Source organism: Halichoeres trimaculatus, unplaced genomic scaffold (genome assembly GCF_033239565.1).
Source record: "Halichoeres trimaculatus isolate MK-OKI-2021-1 unplaced genomic scaffold, fHalTri1.1 fHalTri1_scaffold_16, whole genome shotgun sequence".
NCBI classification, from domain to species: Eukaryota; Metazoa; Chordata; class Actinopteri; order Labriformes; family Labridae; genus Halichoeres; species Halichoeres trimaculatus.
This window is the reverse complement of record NW_027437194.1, coordinates 12,026,476-12,043,331: the sequence shown is the minus strand read 5'-3', so window position 1 is coordinate 12,043,331 and position 16,856 is coordinate 12,026,476. Positions and strand designations below refer to the sequence as shown.

General features: G+C 40.9%; 1 protein-coding gene across 6 annotated transcripts in view; it reads left to right on the top strand.

Moving 5' to 3' along the window:
• The first annotated feature begins 13 nt into the window (after nucleotides 1–13).
• cacna1bb (calcium channel, voltage-dependent, N type, alpha 1B subunit, b) overlaps nucleotides 14–16,856 on the top strand; it is a 165,399-nt gene continuing 148,556 nt past the window's right edge. For 4 of the 6 annotated variants that reach the window (XM_074690288.1, XM_074690290.1, XM_074690295.1 and 1 more), the window contains exons 1-3: nucleotides 2,688–3,488; nucleotides 5,504–5,609; nucleotides 9,602–9,741. In XM_074690288.1, coding sequence (XP_074546389.1) covers nucleotides 3,208–3,488; nucleotides 5,504–5,609; nucleotides 9,602–9,741 — 527 coding nt within the window. In that variant the 5' untranslated portion in view covers nucleotides 2,688–3,207. Of the gene's footprint in view, nucleotides 163–2,687; nucleotides 3,489–5,503; nucleotides 5,610–9,601; nucleotides 9,742–16,856 lie in introns of those variants that run through there. The other 2 variants (XM_074690293.1, XM_074690294.1) reach the window with 1 other exon arrangement.

The window sequence follows — 16,856 nt, the reverse complement described above, 5'->3', positions numbered from 1 at the left end:
TGGAGAACCGGAGAAGTCACAATGGAGTACCGACGATGGCAGTGTGCAGAAGTATGACGCAGTTTTCCACCTGGATGGACTGAGCAGAGCCGGAAGAAGGGACGGCGTACGTCAGGTTGTCAGAAGACACGAGACCCTGAATAGTTCGCCATGGCCGCGTGGGTGAGACACTATTTAACTTTCACTTTGTCTTACAAGAAGATTATTTCATCTTCAGGGGTTTAAGTCACATGACAGCACATAAAAACACAACTTGTAGCCTACCAACAGGCAGTAGGCCTAAAATAAAAGGATGGGTTCATCCACGCGAGGGCTTGAGAACTTTGCCTTTGTCCTTTTTACGACTTGTTAACAAGAGGCTAGTCAACACGATACATAAAGAGCTATGGAGGGTGTTACATTTGATTAATTAGTAAATGTGCAGCATCTTAAATATGTGGCATCTACTGCTTACTTCCCAAACCTCCACTATCCTTTGCCACAAGAGTGTCCGACACATGTAATCATAGAGTTTGAAGGCCTCTTACTTACTAGGCCTCAGTTTACCGTGGACTGCCATATCACCGTGTGCAATTATGTGGAGTTTGTATTTCATAGTAGACTTCATTATTTCCACAATGCCTCCCAGATCGATATGGGAGACTTTGGATAAATACTGTAGTGACTCGTGTCTTCTTGTGCAGGGCACAAGCCGAACCACTAGATGGCTTCAGAGCTATAGCTAAAACATTGGCTTTTTATGATTTGAGAGTCTGATTTTTTCATTGCAGAACAGACCTGAAATAAATAATTAAATACAAAACCATTTACCTGATTTACCCAAGATGTACATATCTTGGTTAAAAATAGATCAGTTATAGCTGAAATGTGAAAAAAAATGGATTGTGCTGCAGGTTTGTGCAATAGCCTTGTTGACTTTGATGGCTCATTATAGAAAGGAGGAAGTGTTTGATTTGATTCCTAAATGAGACAGAATAAATCAGAAAAGGCAGCCTCTGACAGAATTGAATCAGAGTTTACACTAATTGCCTAAGTGTGCAAATACTCACTTACCTTTTGTTACTTTTTGGCTAAATTACAAATAAGTAGATAAATAGGACTATCCCTAAATAGTCACAGCTTTAAAAAAAAAATAACTACAGCAATGAAGACCCAAACATGTTACCCAACCAATGCAAGAACTGACTTCAGACCAAATATTTACATAGAACACAACTCCTATTGTTTAAAGCACATAAGTAATCAAAAAACATCAAGTGGAAAATAAATTCCCGCTCAAAGTTGCCTGTGAGGTGTAAGAGAGAACTGACGATGGGACTCCATACCGAGAGAGGATTCAACAACAGCAGCAGATTAACTGAGAGAGAAATCTCATTTGGTAATAAAAGGAATGCATCAAAGTCAACATTGCCCTCTTAAACAAAGAAACTGAACTAAAAGAACCTATTTTGAATTGCTCCTGGTGAACTTTTTGCATAACATAAGTGTACTTTTTCAGGATGAGGACTACATTTCCCATGAGCACCATGACATGAATGAAAGAATACAAATTGTCATGCATCACTACAATATAATGCTTTTTTTCACGACAGTATTCAGAGCAATGGGGTAAAGTGATTTGAAGCTAAAACTAGTAAGTGTAACAGAACAGTGGAGAAACTTTGCACACTCATTTATTGTTGAATAAATATGCACATGATTTAACTGTTTAGCCTTGAGGCTTACATGTCGAAATCCTGGTGGTGTGGTTGCAACAAGCAGGGTTATTGAGCTAGATGATGTGTCAAATGCTAAGCCCCAACTTTTCTGAACATTTTTAGGCAAAAAACATCAATTGGTGATTTAAGTAAATACAGATGCTCTTACTTTTTTATTTTATCAGATTATTCTACCTATGTTAAGAAGAGAATATGAGTCCTTACAGTGTGTTTGAGACATGCACAGATTTTGCACATGGATGTTACAATTCCACCTCTTTAAAATTTCAGATTTAATTTGAGCTATGAGATTTCTATGGCTTGAGATGAGCTGTCTTCAAGAAGTTTGTCAGACATTTTGAAAACCTTTCACAAACAAAAGATTTCACACTCTTCATTTTGGGATTTGGAAAGGATTTTGCATGTGTACTTAATGGAAAATGCTTTTTGAGATCTGAACATCTAATGAGGATTGTCTTTCAACATAATATGTGGTTCATCATGAAAGTTTGATAACTGTAATATGATGGTTGAAATCACTTAATGTCTTTTGCAGGAAGCACACCTGAGATATGTTAAGCTTTGCTACACTTCCTGTTTCAGAAAGCAGTGTGAGATTTTTTCATACAAGGTAGATCTGGGATTTTTTAAGACTTCACTTTGAAGCTGAAATTCTTTTGGCATTGATTGAGAGAAACCAGTTCTTCTTTGCCTTATAAACATTTATTTGCAGTGCTCAAGTTGGACGCACTGTGTTTTATAAGGTGTAATCTTCTGCACAGACAACCTGATGCTAAAAAGAAGATTGATTAACGCTCACGTTCAAACCCTCGGGGCTTTTTTCAGAACTTCATTAGTTTTACAGTCTCCTGTAAGCAACCAACAGACGGTGAGCGCGTCTGCACGCTCCATCCACCGATAGGCTAATGTTGGGCACATGCGCTCTTCCTTATTCCTCTGAGGACCTGTTTTATAGCCCTCAGCCCCCACACAGAGAGCGATCAAACAGAAACACAGGACTACCGCTTGTGTTCCACTGGCTTCTCATATCTTTGTTGTGGCAGGGAGAAGAAAAACGAGGGATTTCTAGGTTTTTTCCACACTTCCTGTTGTGACACCCTGAACGTTTCAACTGGTGTTTGGATGCTGGCACGATGCTGCCAGGGTTTTGGACAGAGACAGGGCGGTGTGGTTTCACCACAGCGTGATTTTTCTTTCTCCCACTCGAAGGATGCAACAGCCTCAGCGAAGTGAATAATTCCACAGTTGAAGTGTTTTATCGCTTTAAACTTTTTTCTTTGACATTGCTCTAAAATGAGTGAATGGAAAGGATCCAGAGAACATGGTTTTCAATGATGCCACCTTATTTTCCCTTTTTCCAAACGCAGCGCTTCACTCTCTAAAGCCAAAGCTGTGGGTTTGGATGAAGTGTGTTCGTTGTGATGCGTCTATCCCCCATTTCCACTGACACCACTTTGGATTTTTCCTTTTGGATCTGTGCGTTCCCAGAATGGCTCGTTTCGCAGAAGATCTACCCACCCGCTATGGAGGAAGCGCAGGCAGCGGAGGCAGAGGAGGTCCACCGGGCGCCGGGAGAGGGGGAGCCCGGGGTGGGGGCGCTCCGGGTGGCCAGAGGGTATACAAGCAGTCGATGGCCCAGAGAGCCCGGACCATGGCCATTTACAACCCCAACCCCGTCAAACAAAACTGCTTCACTGTCAACCGCTCCCTCTTCATCTTCCGGGAGGACAATCTCATCAGGAAGTATGCCAAGCGAATAACAGAGTGGCCATATCCTTTCTGACGCACAGAGCAGATGCATCTGTAGCCAAGCACAACACAGCAGGGAAAAATCAGTACAAAATGTGTAACCAGGTTTTGTGTTCTTTTAGTTTATGTTGTTACATTCCTCCCTAGTCTGTTATTTCCCCCACGGAGCAGCCAGTGTCAGTCTTTGTCTCTCCGCGCAGCGCTGCCTGCACCTGTCGCGCTGCTTCTTATCTCTGTTTAACACGTCAAAAGATCTTTTCTCAATAGGTGTGGACAGTGAATAGACTTTACATCCGCCGTCTGTGCTGCCTTTTCTATCCCCAGTCCAACATAAACCCCCGAGGCGTCTACATCGACTGATAAGTTCTTTTGTCAAATTGTCAGTAGTAAACTGTTAGGCGGGCGCGGACAGCACAACCAACGTCAGTCAATGGCGATCAAACTAAAACAGTACAGAGAAGTCACTGGAAAGCTGCGTGCGTAAAAGTGCGTTTCATGGCTGCTTGCGCTGATGCAGCTTCACCTCGCGCTGCCTTCAGGAAGGTAATTCTTAAGATAAATGGCGTTTTATTTTGATAGATGGAGAAAGCTGGCGCTTCACCGCCTCGTTGTCTTAGTTAGGAGCTCTCTCTCCATGGTGCTGAACTCGCCCACGCTCTCACTGCTCCGCGCCACTCGCTGCAGAAACATGCCCACTCTGATGAGTCGAGTCACGGTCTCTCTCCTAATCTTCATGAATTCTTCTTTAAATTGAAATGATAGCTTCCACTCATGGGGTATTATTGGAAACAACATGTGTTAGTTTAGATAAAAAGTGTCAAAGTTTAAACTCAAAGAAGTGTAATTCAGCTATTCAGGGTTTTAACATCATAAAAGTCCTTCAACTTATACTTCTTCTCAAAGAAAGCCTTCAATATCCGTATTAAGCATTCTTGCATTTGCGAAAACAGTTTCTTGGCACATTTTTTTCTGCTTAAAACACCGAAGGACAAATTATCTTAAAAAGCAAACTCAGTTGAGATGTTTTTAAAGGAAATCTCAAAACTATAGTTATATACACACAGAGAAGTAGAAGTGAAGAGTGAAAAATTGAAAACATTTTCTCACAATAGACATAAAGGAACTGTTATAATGAACTTTTTTGCAGTAAAATGAATAAGGCTTGTTAGAAGAGGCTTTTTACACTCATCTGCTTTGAAGTTGACAGTGAGGACATCAGCTATTGTCAATTATAACAGACTTCCTCTTCCACGAAATGAGGAAACCCACAGAAATTACACCCACAAGAGAGTGATGCGGAGTAAACTGTGAATGTTTTCATGAGTGCGTTTCTTATGGGGAAACATTCTGTATCTTTGCCTTAATGGTCATGAGCTGCGTATTCCCTGGCGATTCATAGGCCCTCAATAGGCCCTGACCCGCAGGCAATGACCCAGTGAAAATGGATTGCAGAACGAGCCAACCATTGAAAATGGTTTGAAATGGTCAACCATCTGGAAGGATCATGGGCACATATATAGGATGCTTTCTTTCTAGAAAGCCTTCAACAAGAGCATGATGGGAGGTTTATGCTTTAGTGGACAAAATGTGTGCAACCTCAAGCATAATAGCATTTTTTATGCAGATGCATGCTGGATCATTTTCTTTAGTGTGCAGTTTTAAGAAGTTCACCTTAAGTAGGCATCTTTTATCCTGTGTTGATATTCAAACATAAACTACCCCTTCAGAGTTAGACTGAACAACCAGTGTGAGCTAGTTTTTCCTGACTGAAAAGCAGGCATTATAAAATCTGTAGGACATTTAATCTGTTCAGACTGTAAAGGCCAACATGCCTGTTTCCACCTATGTTAAGTCTTCTGTAGCTGCATTCACTTCCATTAAGCTGAAGTCAGGAGGCCAGGCTGTCCATCTTTGTGCATTTGAAATCTTCTGGTTGAATTGTTTCAGTATGTATGCAGGTTACTTTGGATTCTGACTCTCCCTTGTGACATGAAACACATTCATCCTCTCTTCGAACTTCTTCTTAACCTTCACACTCCATTTGAATACATGATCCTTGCTACGATTATTGCCAACTGCATCGTCTTGGCCCTGGAGCAGCATCTACCTGCCAGTGACAAGACCCCCATGTCGGAGCGCCTGGTGAGTATTACATCATTGGTGTCCTTTAGGCCAGCTCTTTAAGTCAAGTGAAGTGCAAATGACAGATGTGGTGTGAAGGAACCACAGTAGAAGTCCTGAGCCCTGGTGTTGTGAGGCAGTGACCTGCAGCAGTAATGTTTGAATATAGCATTGTTCACTCATTGGCTATGAGACACCCTGTGTGTTTGTCTTTGATTTTCTTTAAGTTCATTTTTTGTGCTTTGAGTGTCTTTGTTCAGAGGACAAGGCAGCAGAGGGAGCAGGAGGTGACATGCAGCAAAGGTGCTGCAGGTCGGTACTTAACTTGAGCAACCCACCTCTAGGCCCCTAATCTCTGAACAAGGGGCACAGTGCTCAACAGATAAACTAAACCAGCACCCCATCCCCACCTCTTTAATCCTGGTAGCCCAACTTCTCAGTGTCTTGGCTTTGATTCCTGCCGTCACTGCTCACAACCTCTCACACAACTCAGTTTAAAGGGGCTGTGAGGAATTCCTAAGTGATCTTGAAAAAGTTTCCCTTCTAGATATATGCCTGATTATAATCCACACTTGAAAATGAGATTATCAGCCCCAATAAAGGTTATTTCAAAATGCTACTTCCTAGCTTCCCAATCTGGTCAAGCAGAACTGTATTGATTAAAGTCACGTCAGAGTCTCTATGACAACACTTTGCCAGCTGACAAAGTTTAGATGTGAGGAGAGAGTTCTGTGTTTTTCTCTTTCTGTGATTAATTTTGTAGTGGTGGTGGACACAGGAGCCTGTCAGACAGGAAAAGGACAGAAGAGCAGAAAAAAGCTAAACATGAGAGTGGTGCAGCATAGGTTAAAGGCTAAAACACGGCTTAACTGTTTGTGATTCCAACCCGCATGGTTAATCTGCAGTGGTCTGTTCAAACTTGAGAGTCTATCAATAAAATAAAGAGTAAGATTATGTAATGTTTTATGGTTTGCTTGATTTTATACTGTAATTCCTGACACTGTTGTAAAGCACTTTGGGTACCTTTTTGTGTATTGTAAAAGGCTATAGAGATAAATATTGATTGACTGATTGACAAGAAAGCATGTGGCTTCATGGCTCAACACCTTTTCTGTTTGCATTCTGTGGGGTGCCACTGCTCAGGGGAGATAATCTTAAAATAGAAACTTAAACAAAGAGCAACAGTTTGGTGTGAAAATGTCAATGAATCCCTCTGCGATTAAGCCACCTGCTCCTATATCAAACAGTCGCAGTGCCTGCGATGCAATTTAAACTGTGAAATTATGACACAGAGGGAAAATTACAGTTGTTACTCAAAGGAGAAAACAGCATCCAACTGCTTCCCCCTACACCTTGAGGATGTAATACAACAAGAAGCCATTAATTAGTCGAGAGGATCAGTTATTATTTATGAAGCTCCGTCGACATAGTAGGAAGTTTGCGGTAAGATGATGATAGAAGCTTTATAAGAAGTGTTTCAGATTCATTGACGGTCTTAAGCACTTGCTGTTGCTTGGGGATTTTCCCAGCTGTCTTCTGGGAGTGATGTATAATTGAAGAGTGTTTTAGATGTATGTATAATAGATGTGAACACACTACCAGCACGGACGATTAAGTGGCAGCCGTTGGGACCTGTCGTTATATAAGACATCATATTGTTTTGTCTATGAATGTCTTTTTAGACCATGCCTGAGTAAATATTCTGAAGTCACTTTGACAGCATTTATTTTTCACTGCCTCTAACATCCCTTACTGTCTCGGAGCAGCAACAACAGTTTCCTTTACGAGCAGAGCTTTGATACACTAAGTCTAGTTCAACATATCCATTAACACTGATGTTTGCTGGCGCCAGCCTGTGCGATAGAAAAGGTCACTTTTCTTTCCGTGTCCTGCCTTGTCACACTGCTTTACATGATTATTTATGTTGGAGGCTGGCTGACGCTGGGGGTTGGGGACTCTGGCTGTCAGGTTGTAGATGCTGGGAGCAAAAGAGAAAAATGGAGAAGAAGAGAGGTTAGTGTAGGTGCGAGATTTCCCCTGCTCATGCTGCGCACATTGGCCTCGGGCACTTGCAGATATTGATGGAGGCTGAGGAAAAGGTGTCATGTCTTAGAGCCTGATCCAGCTGGCTTAGCCAAAGCAGAGCCGCGAGTGTACAAAGTGCAGATTATCACACAGTGACCTTTGAGACACAGATGTTTTTTTAGGGAATAATGCAGTGACCAATCAATAATGTCCAGTGATGTGTGTTGTTGTACATTTCCTCTGAGTGCCAGAGTGCCCTGTTATTGGAATAATGTTGCCCTTTTGATTTGTCAAACTGCAGTCTGTGAGCTGATAGGTTTCAGTGTGTGTATTATTTTATTTAGTGCCAGAAATCTGGAGCCCTTAGCAGCAGATATGCGGAAATTCTACTTTTGCACAATGCTGGGACAAAACAGGAAGTTGGACACTGAAACACTATCTTAACATCTGGTTTACTGAATGAAACAGTGCGTACGCCATGTTGTATTTCACCCTACTACATCAACAAACCAACACGATGAGTGTAGCCTAGCTTTATCCTGGACGTGGTAATTCACCACATGGGAAATACTTGGTCTTGTGTTGCACTCATGAAGCGCAGCGTGTTTGTGATGGTGGGAAAGGGAGCACAGAGCCAAACTGTAGAAATAAACTGGACACGGCTGTGGTAAAAGTCTAGTGTTAACCCATTGAAACTTAGCATAGCACCAGCGCTAGGATTCGCACATTTGTTTTTGATTGGGGATAGTCTTGAAACCAGATAAGATTAATCATTCTTTTTGCAGCCCAAATTTTAAGGAGTTTCACAACATTTGGTCTCAGAGCACAATGAAGCTCACATAACAAAAACCTTTATAAACAAGATCACGGGTATTTGCAGCACTTTTTCCACTGAAACAAACGCCATCATCATGTAGTGAGAATTGAAGTCATTTGTGTTCCTCTAGTTGGCAGTTTTAACTTTGTAAAAACAATATTAGTATCAGGCACACTTAGAATTTTGTTTGCACTAGTGTAAATTTGTTGTTTTGGTGATAACATTGTCCCTTATCAAATTCCACAATGTAATCATTTTTATCTGGATTTCAATAACAAATATTATTAAAACTTGGGATTTTAGAGTCAGTTTCATGTGAAGCAAATAAGAATTCTCCAAAAATGGCACAACAGTATGTAAAAATGTAAGATATATCCTGGTCGACTTGCACATTGATACGTCCAAAATCCAACATAGGAGAGTCGGATTATTTACAAAATCAGCTTTTAGTCAGCCTCAACCTACGTCCATTTAATTTATATATAATTATGTCTTACAAGGAGATATTTAAGTTCCTTTGTGGTTGCCTCACTGGTCAGTGAAGGGCATCCGAGTTTAGTGTTAAATGCTTCTCTTTAAATCCTGAGCACTTCTCTGCAGGTCCCTTCATGCTCTCTATTTGACTTGGTTGCTCCAGTCAGAGTCCCTCTGCTCCATTGCTCCAGTAGAGAGTCCCTTTGCACAGCTTCCATCCTTCTTAAATCAACCTCTCTGTTGTTACAGTGGTCCAAAACTGAAGCTGAATGCCCAGCCAGGATACATGCCCATTAGAGATGTCTCTTTTTTTCTTTCTGGCCTTTTTCACTTCACAGTGTTTGCTCACAACTAATCAAAAACAGAGTTGAATCATGCTGACATTACACAGTATTTAAGTTTGTAATCCTCATCTGATTGTTTGCTTGTTAGTTTAATAGTTTGCATGCATCAAATGAAGATGCCTGAGGCTCCATTGATTTACTGTAACCCTTATGATGTGTGTGTTTATTTACTCTTTTAGTCCTCCACTTCTTCCACTTCTGCCAGTGTAAAAATCAAAAGGAGCCATCTTTATTTCTGTCTTACGGTCTTCTCTCTTTCACTTAGCGCTTCATTTACCACCCTCCTACTTCTAACAAAAAGATCGTCCTCTGCCACTCTCATCCTCTCCCTGATCCTCTCTGTCTTTCTTTAGGACGACACAGAGCCCTACTTTATTGGAATATTCTGTTTCGAGGCAGCCATTAAGATCATCGCCCTGGGCTTTGCGTTTCACAAAGGTTCCTACCTCCGCAACGGCTGGAATGTAATGGACTTCGTTGTCGTCCTCACAGGGTAAGTCTGTCATATCAGCAAGGGATGAAAGTCATAAGAGATATGAGAGAGTCGTTTCTTTTGTGTGGATCTGAGAGAGAGTGTGTGGTGGCATCACCTTCTTCTGGGATCAACATCCACTTACAAGCACCCAAATGATATTCAACAAGTGGCAGAAGCCAGGAAATGATGTGAAAAGAGACTCGCATTTGTTGCTTTGGCCTTTCCCTTTTTTTCTTTGATTTTATCAGAATCTTTGGACTGCACTGGCTTTATGAACTACTCTGGACACCCTTTGTGGCCTCTGACTTTGTGATTACAGATTGTAGAAGGCCTGTTCTTTGAAGGCAGCACACTATGATGGATTAAAAGAGGAATGAATTATGTGCCCAGGTTATGAAATAACATGGGAAAGAAAAAAGGGAAATTAAAAATGTTTATAAAGGCATATACCTCTAGGGGCTAGTTTAGGTCAGTGGTTACTGTGCATGCCCCATTTACTGAGGCTTTGGCACTCATTGCAGCAGTTATTGGTATGACTTCCGGCCTCTATATCTTTTGCTACATGTCATCCCACTCTCCCCACATTTTCTGCCCCTCCAGCTGTTCTGTCAAATGAAGGCAAACAACCCCAAACTGTGGAGTGTCTTTGTGGAAAACATATTTAGGTTACCTCTGAAGTGCTCTGTGAATTTTTTTCTCTCCTTATAATGAATAGACTCCAAAATAGCATTGGTAAAGCTATAAAGAGACTAATTTGTCATTGTTGGGCTTTAAACAACCAGTGCAAGACATAGAGCATATAACACCAGTTTCACACCAGTGGGCTTGGTAAGTCCACTAACTTCAAATTTGAGTTATGTTGGTGTCTTTGTATTTTTTGTTGTTGTTTTTTTAATCAAGATTTTTATTACAGCAGTGGGAGGAAACAATCCAAAAAAAAAAAAAAAGATCCAATGAAAACAAAATAGACGAACAGGCTTCGACACTGCTAAGGAACAGCATTCACGTGTCAGTGTTGGTAAAGATGGCAAGTGCAGTGTCCGTGAATGGTTTTGAGGGCAGGAAAAGAGTAGTGATCACCGACAGAGACTAATAGAGGCTGTAGGTGAAGGCAAAAGAGCCAAAATACTGTATGCATGATTTAGAAGCAAGCGGCAACCTCCAGTCTGAGAATATGAGTGTGTTCGCTTGAGGCTGGCTCAGGAAGTACCAGAAGTCACATACACACCAAGCCAAAAAAGCCATTGTCAAAGCAGAAATTAACCTATTTACAGCCTGGTTTAAAAAACGTCTCCTGTCTGAGTCGCTAATTTTACTACCAGCACCCACTGTACGGGGGGTGAATTTTTTTTTTTAACTCTGCCGTTAAGAGGATATTAAGATAGCGAGCTCCCCCAATAAGAGGTACAGCTGAGGGTCACATGACCAACAGGCGCCCTATGGCTGTAGACGAAGCCCTTGCCACTACCAATGTGGCCACTATAGCCGATGTGCTTCATTTTCCGTTTTTAAGAAACAGACGGGTGATGTCAGCTAGACTACGTCCATGTTTTATATAGTCTATGTTTAGAACACATGTTCAACAAATCAAAAACTACAGTACATTCAGAAAATACCACCTTTTGTCACATTTGGAAACACGGAGTAGTGTCCTCATGCTTTTACAGTTCATGGTAACATCCACACTTTGTCTTTATTTAAAAACATCCAACTTGGTCATTTCACTATCACATGACTTACATCCTGAAAATAACAGACATCAGATTTGGCTTTCAGCTGTTGGTAAGACCCTGGTTAAATTTAGCGTTTTGTAATGCTGTTAGCGCCAAAATGAGCTGCAGGCGAGTGTCAGGCTGTGTGGATGGCTCTGAATCAGACAGCGTTGTTTTGGTCAACAGAGCCATTGCCTGTATCTTAAAGTGCAGGTTTATTTGAGTGCTTGTGTATAATGTGGCTTGATGCATGTTTTTATGGTCATCATCTGTTCGCACATGCTGCTAAAAGGCTCATTTGGACCGAGAACCAACTGCTGTACAGAGACGGTAATGAAAAGTGTGGTATGGACGTGCACTAATGGAGCCTTTGAAAACAAGGGAATCAAGTACAAAAGTTAGTGTTGTATTTTATAAATGTATAAAAGAAAGAACTCCATGGACTGCATGTTGTTAGCTAAGTGGACCACAGAGCTCTTTGACAGACGCGTCTATGGAAGAAAGTGGCGTTTTCTTTTAGCCGCTCATAGTGGGCTCGAATGAGAGTGGCTGCCTGGTTGGAAAGCTGTCAGACTCCTGGTCTTTTGGGACGAGTAATGGCCGATGTTTCTTATGATCCAAAAGGAGTCATGACAGAGTAGTGGTCAGGTTAGATGTTCTGAACTGTACTGCTGGGAACTCAACTTAGCCTGCACTGATGTTTCATCTGAGAGGTTGTATGGTGCTTTTTGTCCGTACAAACCATTAATGGAAGTCAAAATGTGGTCAGTGGGGATAAAGTTTGAGTTGGTTTTGGATGCAGGTTGATATTTCGCAGACTTCTTATGCCGGGGATTGAAGCTAACATCTTTTAGCATCAACCAAACAATCTTGTTGCGCATGTAGTCAATAGTCAAGGCGTTATTTGCCTCTGTTCACTCATGCTGCTGAAAGGCTCTGCCAAGATTGAGATTGTGTTTGTAAGTCAAATCAATGAAAACAAACCAAAAGACAGAAACTAAATAAGAACCAGAGCAACAATTTCAGAAAAGCTCTGTTTGAAGTGATGAGCACAAATGTTTGAGGTGATGATAAAACAGAGAGAAGACAGGAATCCTTTTGTAAGAAGCTCATCAGACTCTGACTTAAAAAAGCATTTTCTCCTTTCACTTTCTCTTTTCATCGCATTATTTGCAAGGTTTTGTTTGGCTCTGTGATGGATTTAAAGCTCTCATGCAATACCTACACGGTTGATCATTTCCTGTGAGTTGGAGGATCAAAGAAGGCGTTTGGTAAATGTACGAATGAGATCACACAGAGGCAGATTGCTTAGAGCAAAACTCTTTACTAACTCCACTTTCTACTTGTAGAAGGACAGCAGCTTCAAAAAGCAGCAAAGCAGGATGGGCCTGACAGTTCGCTCCTATTAGTTGAAATTTGGGGTGTCAAAACCGTTATGTCACGCAAGCCCTCAGTTGTAAACAATGGCTTGTGTGTATTTTAAGGTTTGTGGCGAAGTCCCTTCAGCCATTAATAACTCGCCAATAAAACTTACAGATCTGTATTTGTGGATCCAGTATTCTGCGACTTAGTGAAAGAGTGGGTCATCTCTTGACCTTAAGTTTCCTTTTTAGTGGGTACTACTTTTCTTCCATCTCTGATGTTCCTTATGTAACATTCTAATTATTTAGAAAATTGATTTCAAAGACGCTTTCAAAATTTTGTCTTGTTTGGAAAAAGGCTCATCAAAAATCATTATTTCAGACAGACTTCTTTTCTTCAATGATCAAATCTTAAAAGAACGCCCCCTCAGTTTTGGCGTCCCATTGCTGACACAGCTGGATACAAACGAACCATTATGTTGTGTATGTGTTAGCCTGTGTTGCGTTGCCAAGCAACCACTGTAGATAATCTGCCTCAGCGTGGTTGGGGGTTTGGTGAGTCTGTTTGTTTTGTGCTCTACATGCTCCTGCGGGATCAGGGGGGGTTGGTTTGGACATCAATTTAAAATCAATCAGATCACCTCTCTGTGTGGCTTGGCTCAGTGGATCACAGCTGAATCTGATCCTTGGAGAACTCATCCTAATGATGAAGATAAAACACAAGAGGAGAGATTGAACTATGTTCTGGGATGGTCATGCTCTCTAAGTGAGGTTAAGCGGATTAATCAGACACCTGGGTTTTTAAAATCTAGTCCGCTGTGTTGTCCACGGAGAGGGCAGCAGAATTAGTGGTTGTACAGTCAGGTTTGTCACAAATGATGTAAAACAACACACAAAGATCAAATCAGATGATATCATTTATAGCACAAATAATTTAAAACAAATCATTTTCAAAGTTATCAATCACTAGTTATATGTAAGAACTTAGACAGCAGAGGTAGAAAGCAGAAAATTCTACTCAAAGGAAAATGTAGTCTGTGTAATGTAATATTAATTCAGTTAAACCGCTGGTCGGTCAATTTTCTCAAGTAAAAATCAAAGCTTTTCATTAAAAATTTTCTCAAAGTAATGAGGTAAAGCCAGATCCATCAATCAGCACATCATTATTTTGCAGGCAAACGATCAAAGTCTTTAACTTAGAAATGGGGATAGTTCTGTTACATGAAGAAACAGGATTGCTGCATTAGGATGGTAGATAGGGCTGTTGAATCCACTATTTTTTTCTATCTAAACAAATTAAATGATGTAATTTTGTTAAAACAAAAACAAACTGTAGTCCTGGTTGGACTGCTTCTGACAGAACACCCATAATAACTAATGAGAGCAGCAGATGTTACAGCTCACAAGCATGGCAAACAGAAATGTTCCCAGAGCAAAATGGAGTATTGAAAAAGAAAACCAGCTTGTAGCTTTATGTTCTTATATTCCTCTCCTCATTTTGTTTATCTCCTGAACTCATGTTGTATCATAAAAACTCTCGTGAGATCTCATGTTGGTACAAATGTTGCCCTAAACGTTACGTGTGTGGTGAAGTGGTCTTATCAAACCCTAAAGTGTGTGTGATCCAAGAGATGTCACGCTATTCTTTTGGAAAAAAAAAAAAAACACACTGTAAGAAAATGAAATCTTGCTGAGTGTTTGCTTCCAACTTTGAGTCAAATATCTCACACAGACTTAAAATAAGCCACATTTAGCTTACAGGTACAGATAACCTCCTCATTCAAGATATTACAAGCAAAAACACAATGAAAGAAATCAACCTGATTAAAATTTTATTTGTTACATGAGTCGATAATTTCCCTTCTTTTCAATTTCTTAAGATCTCTTATATTATTAATATTAGTCCCCGCCTTTTGTACAAATCCACAGACCAGTCCTTAGGATAATTATATCGATACAGCCATCAGCGCCTAATGAAAGGATCTAACTGATAGCGTAGCCAGAGGCCGTGGCAGACCTTTAATCTAGCCTGATAAGACATTAGGAGCCTCTAATAAGAGAATGAATCTGGCCTGGTTGCCAGAGGCCTAATCAATAGAACACTGAGCAAGCCAGCTGAGGAACACCCTGATGAGTAGCCAGACGCAGCCATTCACAGGCTGAACACGACACAATCCATGACTGGCAAAGAGAGTGGGAGAAGCCTGCCTTACTTAGAAAACCATTTTCTTCCTGGAAGCAATTTACAACATTTGCCAGTATGAAGCATCGTTCTCCCAGGAGCTGGAGAATCATGACTCAGCTGTGGCAAATACAAGATTTAAATAAATAATTACAGAAAGGATTAAATGACACTCACTATTATGGTTCTAATTTCAGAGGCTAAACTCGAGTCCATTTGTAACCGCACATGTTTTTTTTTCCTCCTCTTCTTTGAGGATCAGTTGAGGTAACATCACTTTTAAAGCCACAGAGAGTTGAAAAGAGGTTCTTTACATTTTGAAGCCATTGTGGTTTTAATACCATTTGCTGTCTGTGGCTCTTCACAAGCTTTGTGAAGTCTAAGGAGGAAAATAAATAGAAACAGCTTGGAGACGACAAGGACAGAGGGTTGGAGTCTGAGAGTGTGGCGTTGGAATAATGGGGGTTTAAATGAAGAGGCAGGAGGTGGTGTCAGCCTGCTTCTACTCTCAGTTTGAAAAATGTTAAAGTAGAAGTCTAACACTGTCATTTCACAGTTTTTTAATCAAAGCTTGAACCTGCCTGATAAGGTCCTTAGGAGTGAGACACCATGATTAAATTGCCCGTGAGTTATGGACAGCATTTGGAATTTGTTTTTTTTTTTTTAAAGTGGGGACCTTTCAGTCTCACATTTCTGTCTTTCAAGATTCTTTTACATATTTCATTACACTCCTCACAAATTTCAGCTTTATCAAGATGGCTTGAGAATGTAAGCGGTCAAATTGTTCATCCAGACTTTGCTCAGTTTTAATTCAATCAGCCCCTTGGTAAAATATCTGTAAGGAGCTGAGGTGAGTGGATGTGTGAGCTCTGCAGTTTGAAGTCGGGAGGATTCAATGCAAGCAAGGATGGGTCAATCAGGTTCAGAACAGATTCATGCCATAAAATGCTTGCCTCAGTTTGTCAGTATGTCATTTGTTGTGCAGAAATACAGGATGCAGATAAAGAAGTAGTCCATGCTTTAAGTGCAAGAGATGATTAGCTGACCAAAAGTTTGTCTGTTGACTGAAAGCTTCCTTCGGTAATTGTTTAGTTATAACTTTAACAGGAATACTGTCTCTTACAGGCCACTGGGTCAGTGTTTGCGTCTGCCTCAACCCCTCCCTGCCAGTGTGTTGATCTTTTGGGATGTTTCGGGGTGGAGAGTAAGCGTGGTTACATCAGCCAATCACAGCGCACCCTGTCTGCAAGTGACTCTGTGTGTTGATGATTGAGTGGATGCTAATCAGAGCAGCTATGATAGTGGACATAGCACGTAGGAGGATAGACACAACCAAAGTGAAACAAAACATCAAACAGATAAAGCTTTTTTTTAAAGCTTGGCTCAACTTTCACTCGAGAACTTGGAGAACAGCAGGGGGCGAAGAGCAATGCAAGTTGGTCTGTGTCAAATACCTATGATTAGCTTCTGCTAACAAAGTCTGGTGCATGGCGCTTGAGTCTCTCCCATGAGAAAACGTAGTGCTACAGGTGGTTGCTGGGCTAGTGACTGCGTTCACATAGTTACAGTCAGAGGATGTGGGTGTGCGCCGCTGCTGTCAGTGAGCCAAAGAGGAGGAGTCCACTCTGAATGTTGTGTTTACTAACACGTGATGAAAACTCCCGCAGACCCTACCTTTAAGGCCTGGAAATCAATTCAACATAGAAAGTGCTCTGATACTTGAAGGAAATGAAGAGGAGCAGGAAAACTAAAGAAAAGACCTAATAAGCTCATTGCAATGTTGTTATTTTTCCATTAAATGTAATTATTTGACATGATAATGTGCTGACGATATGATTATGTTTTTGTTGTGAGGACTGTTAAATGGCTGAAAGATTC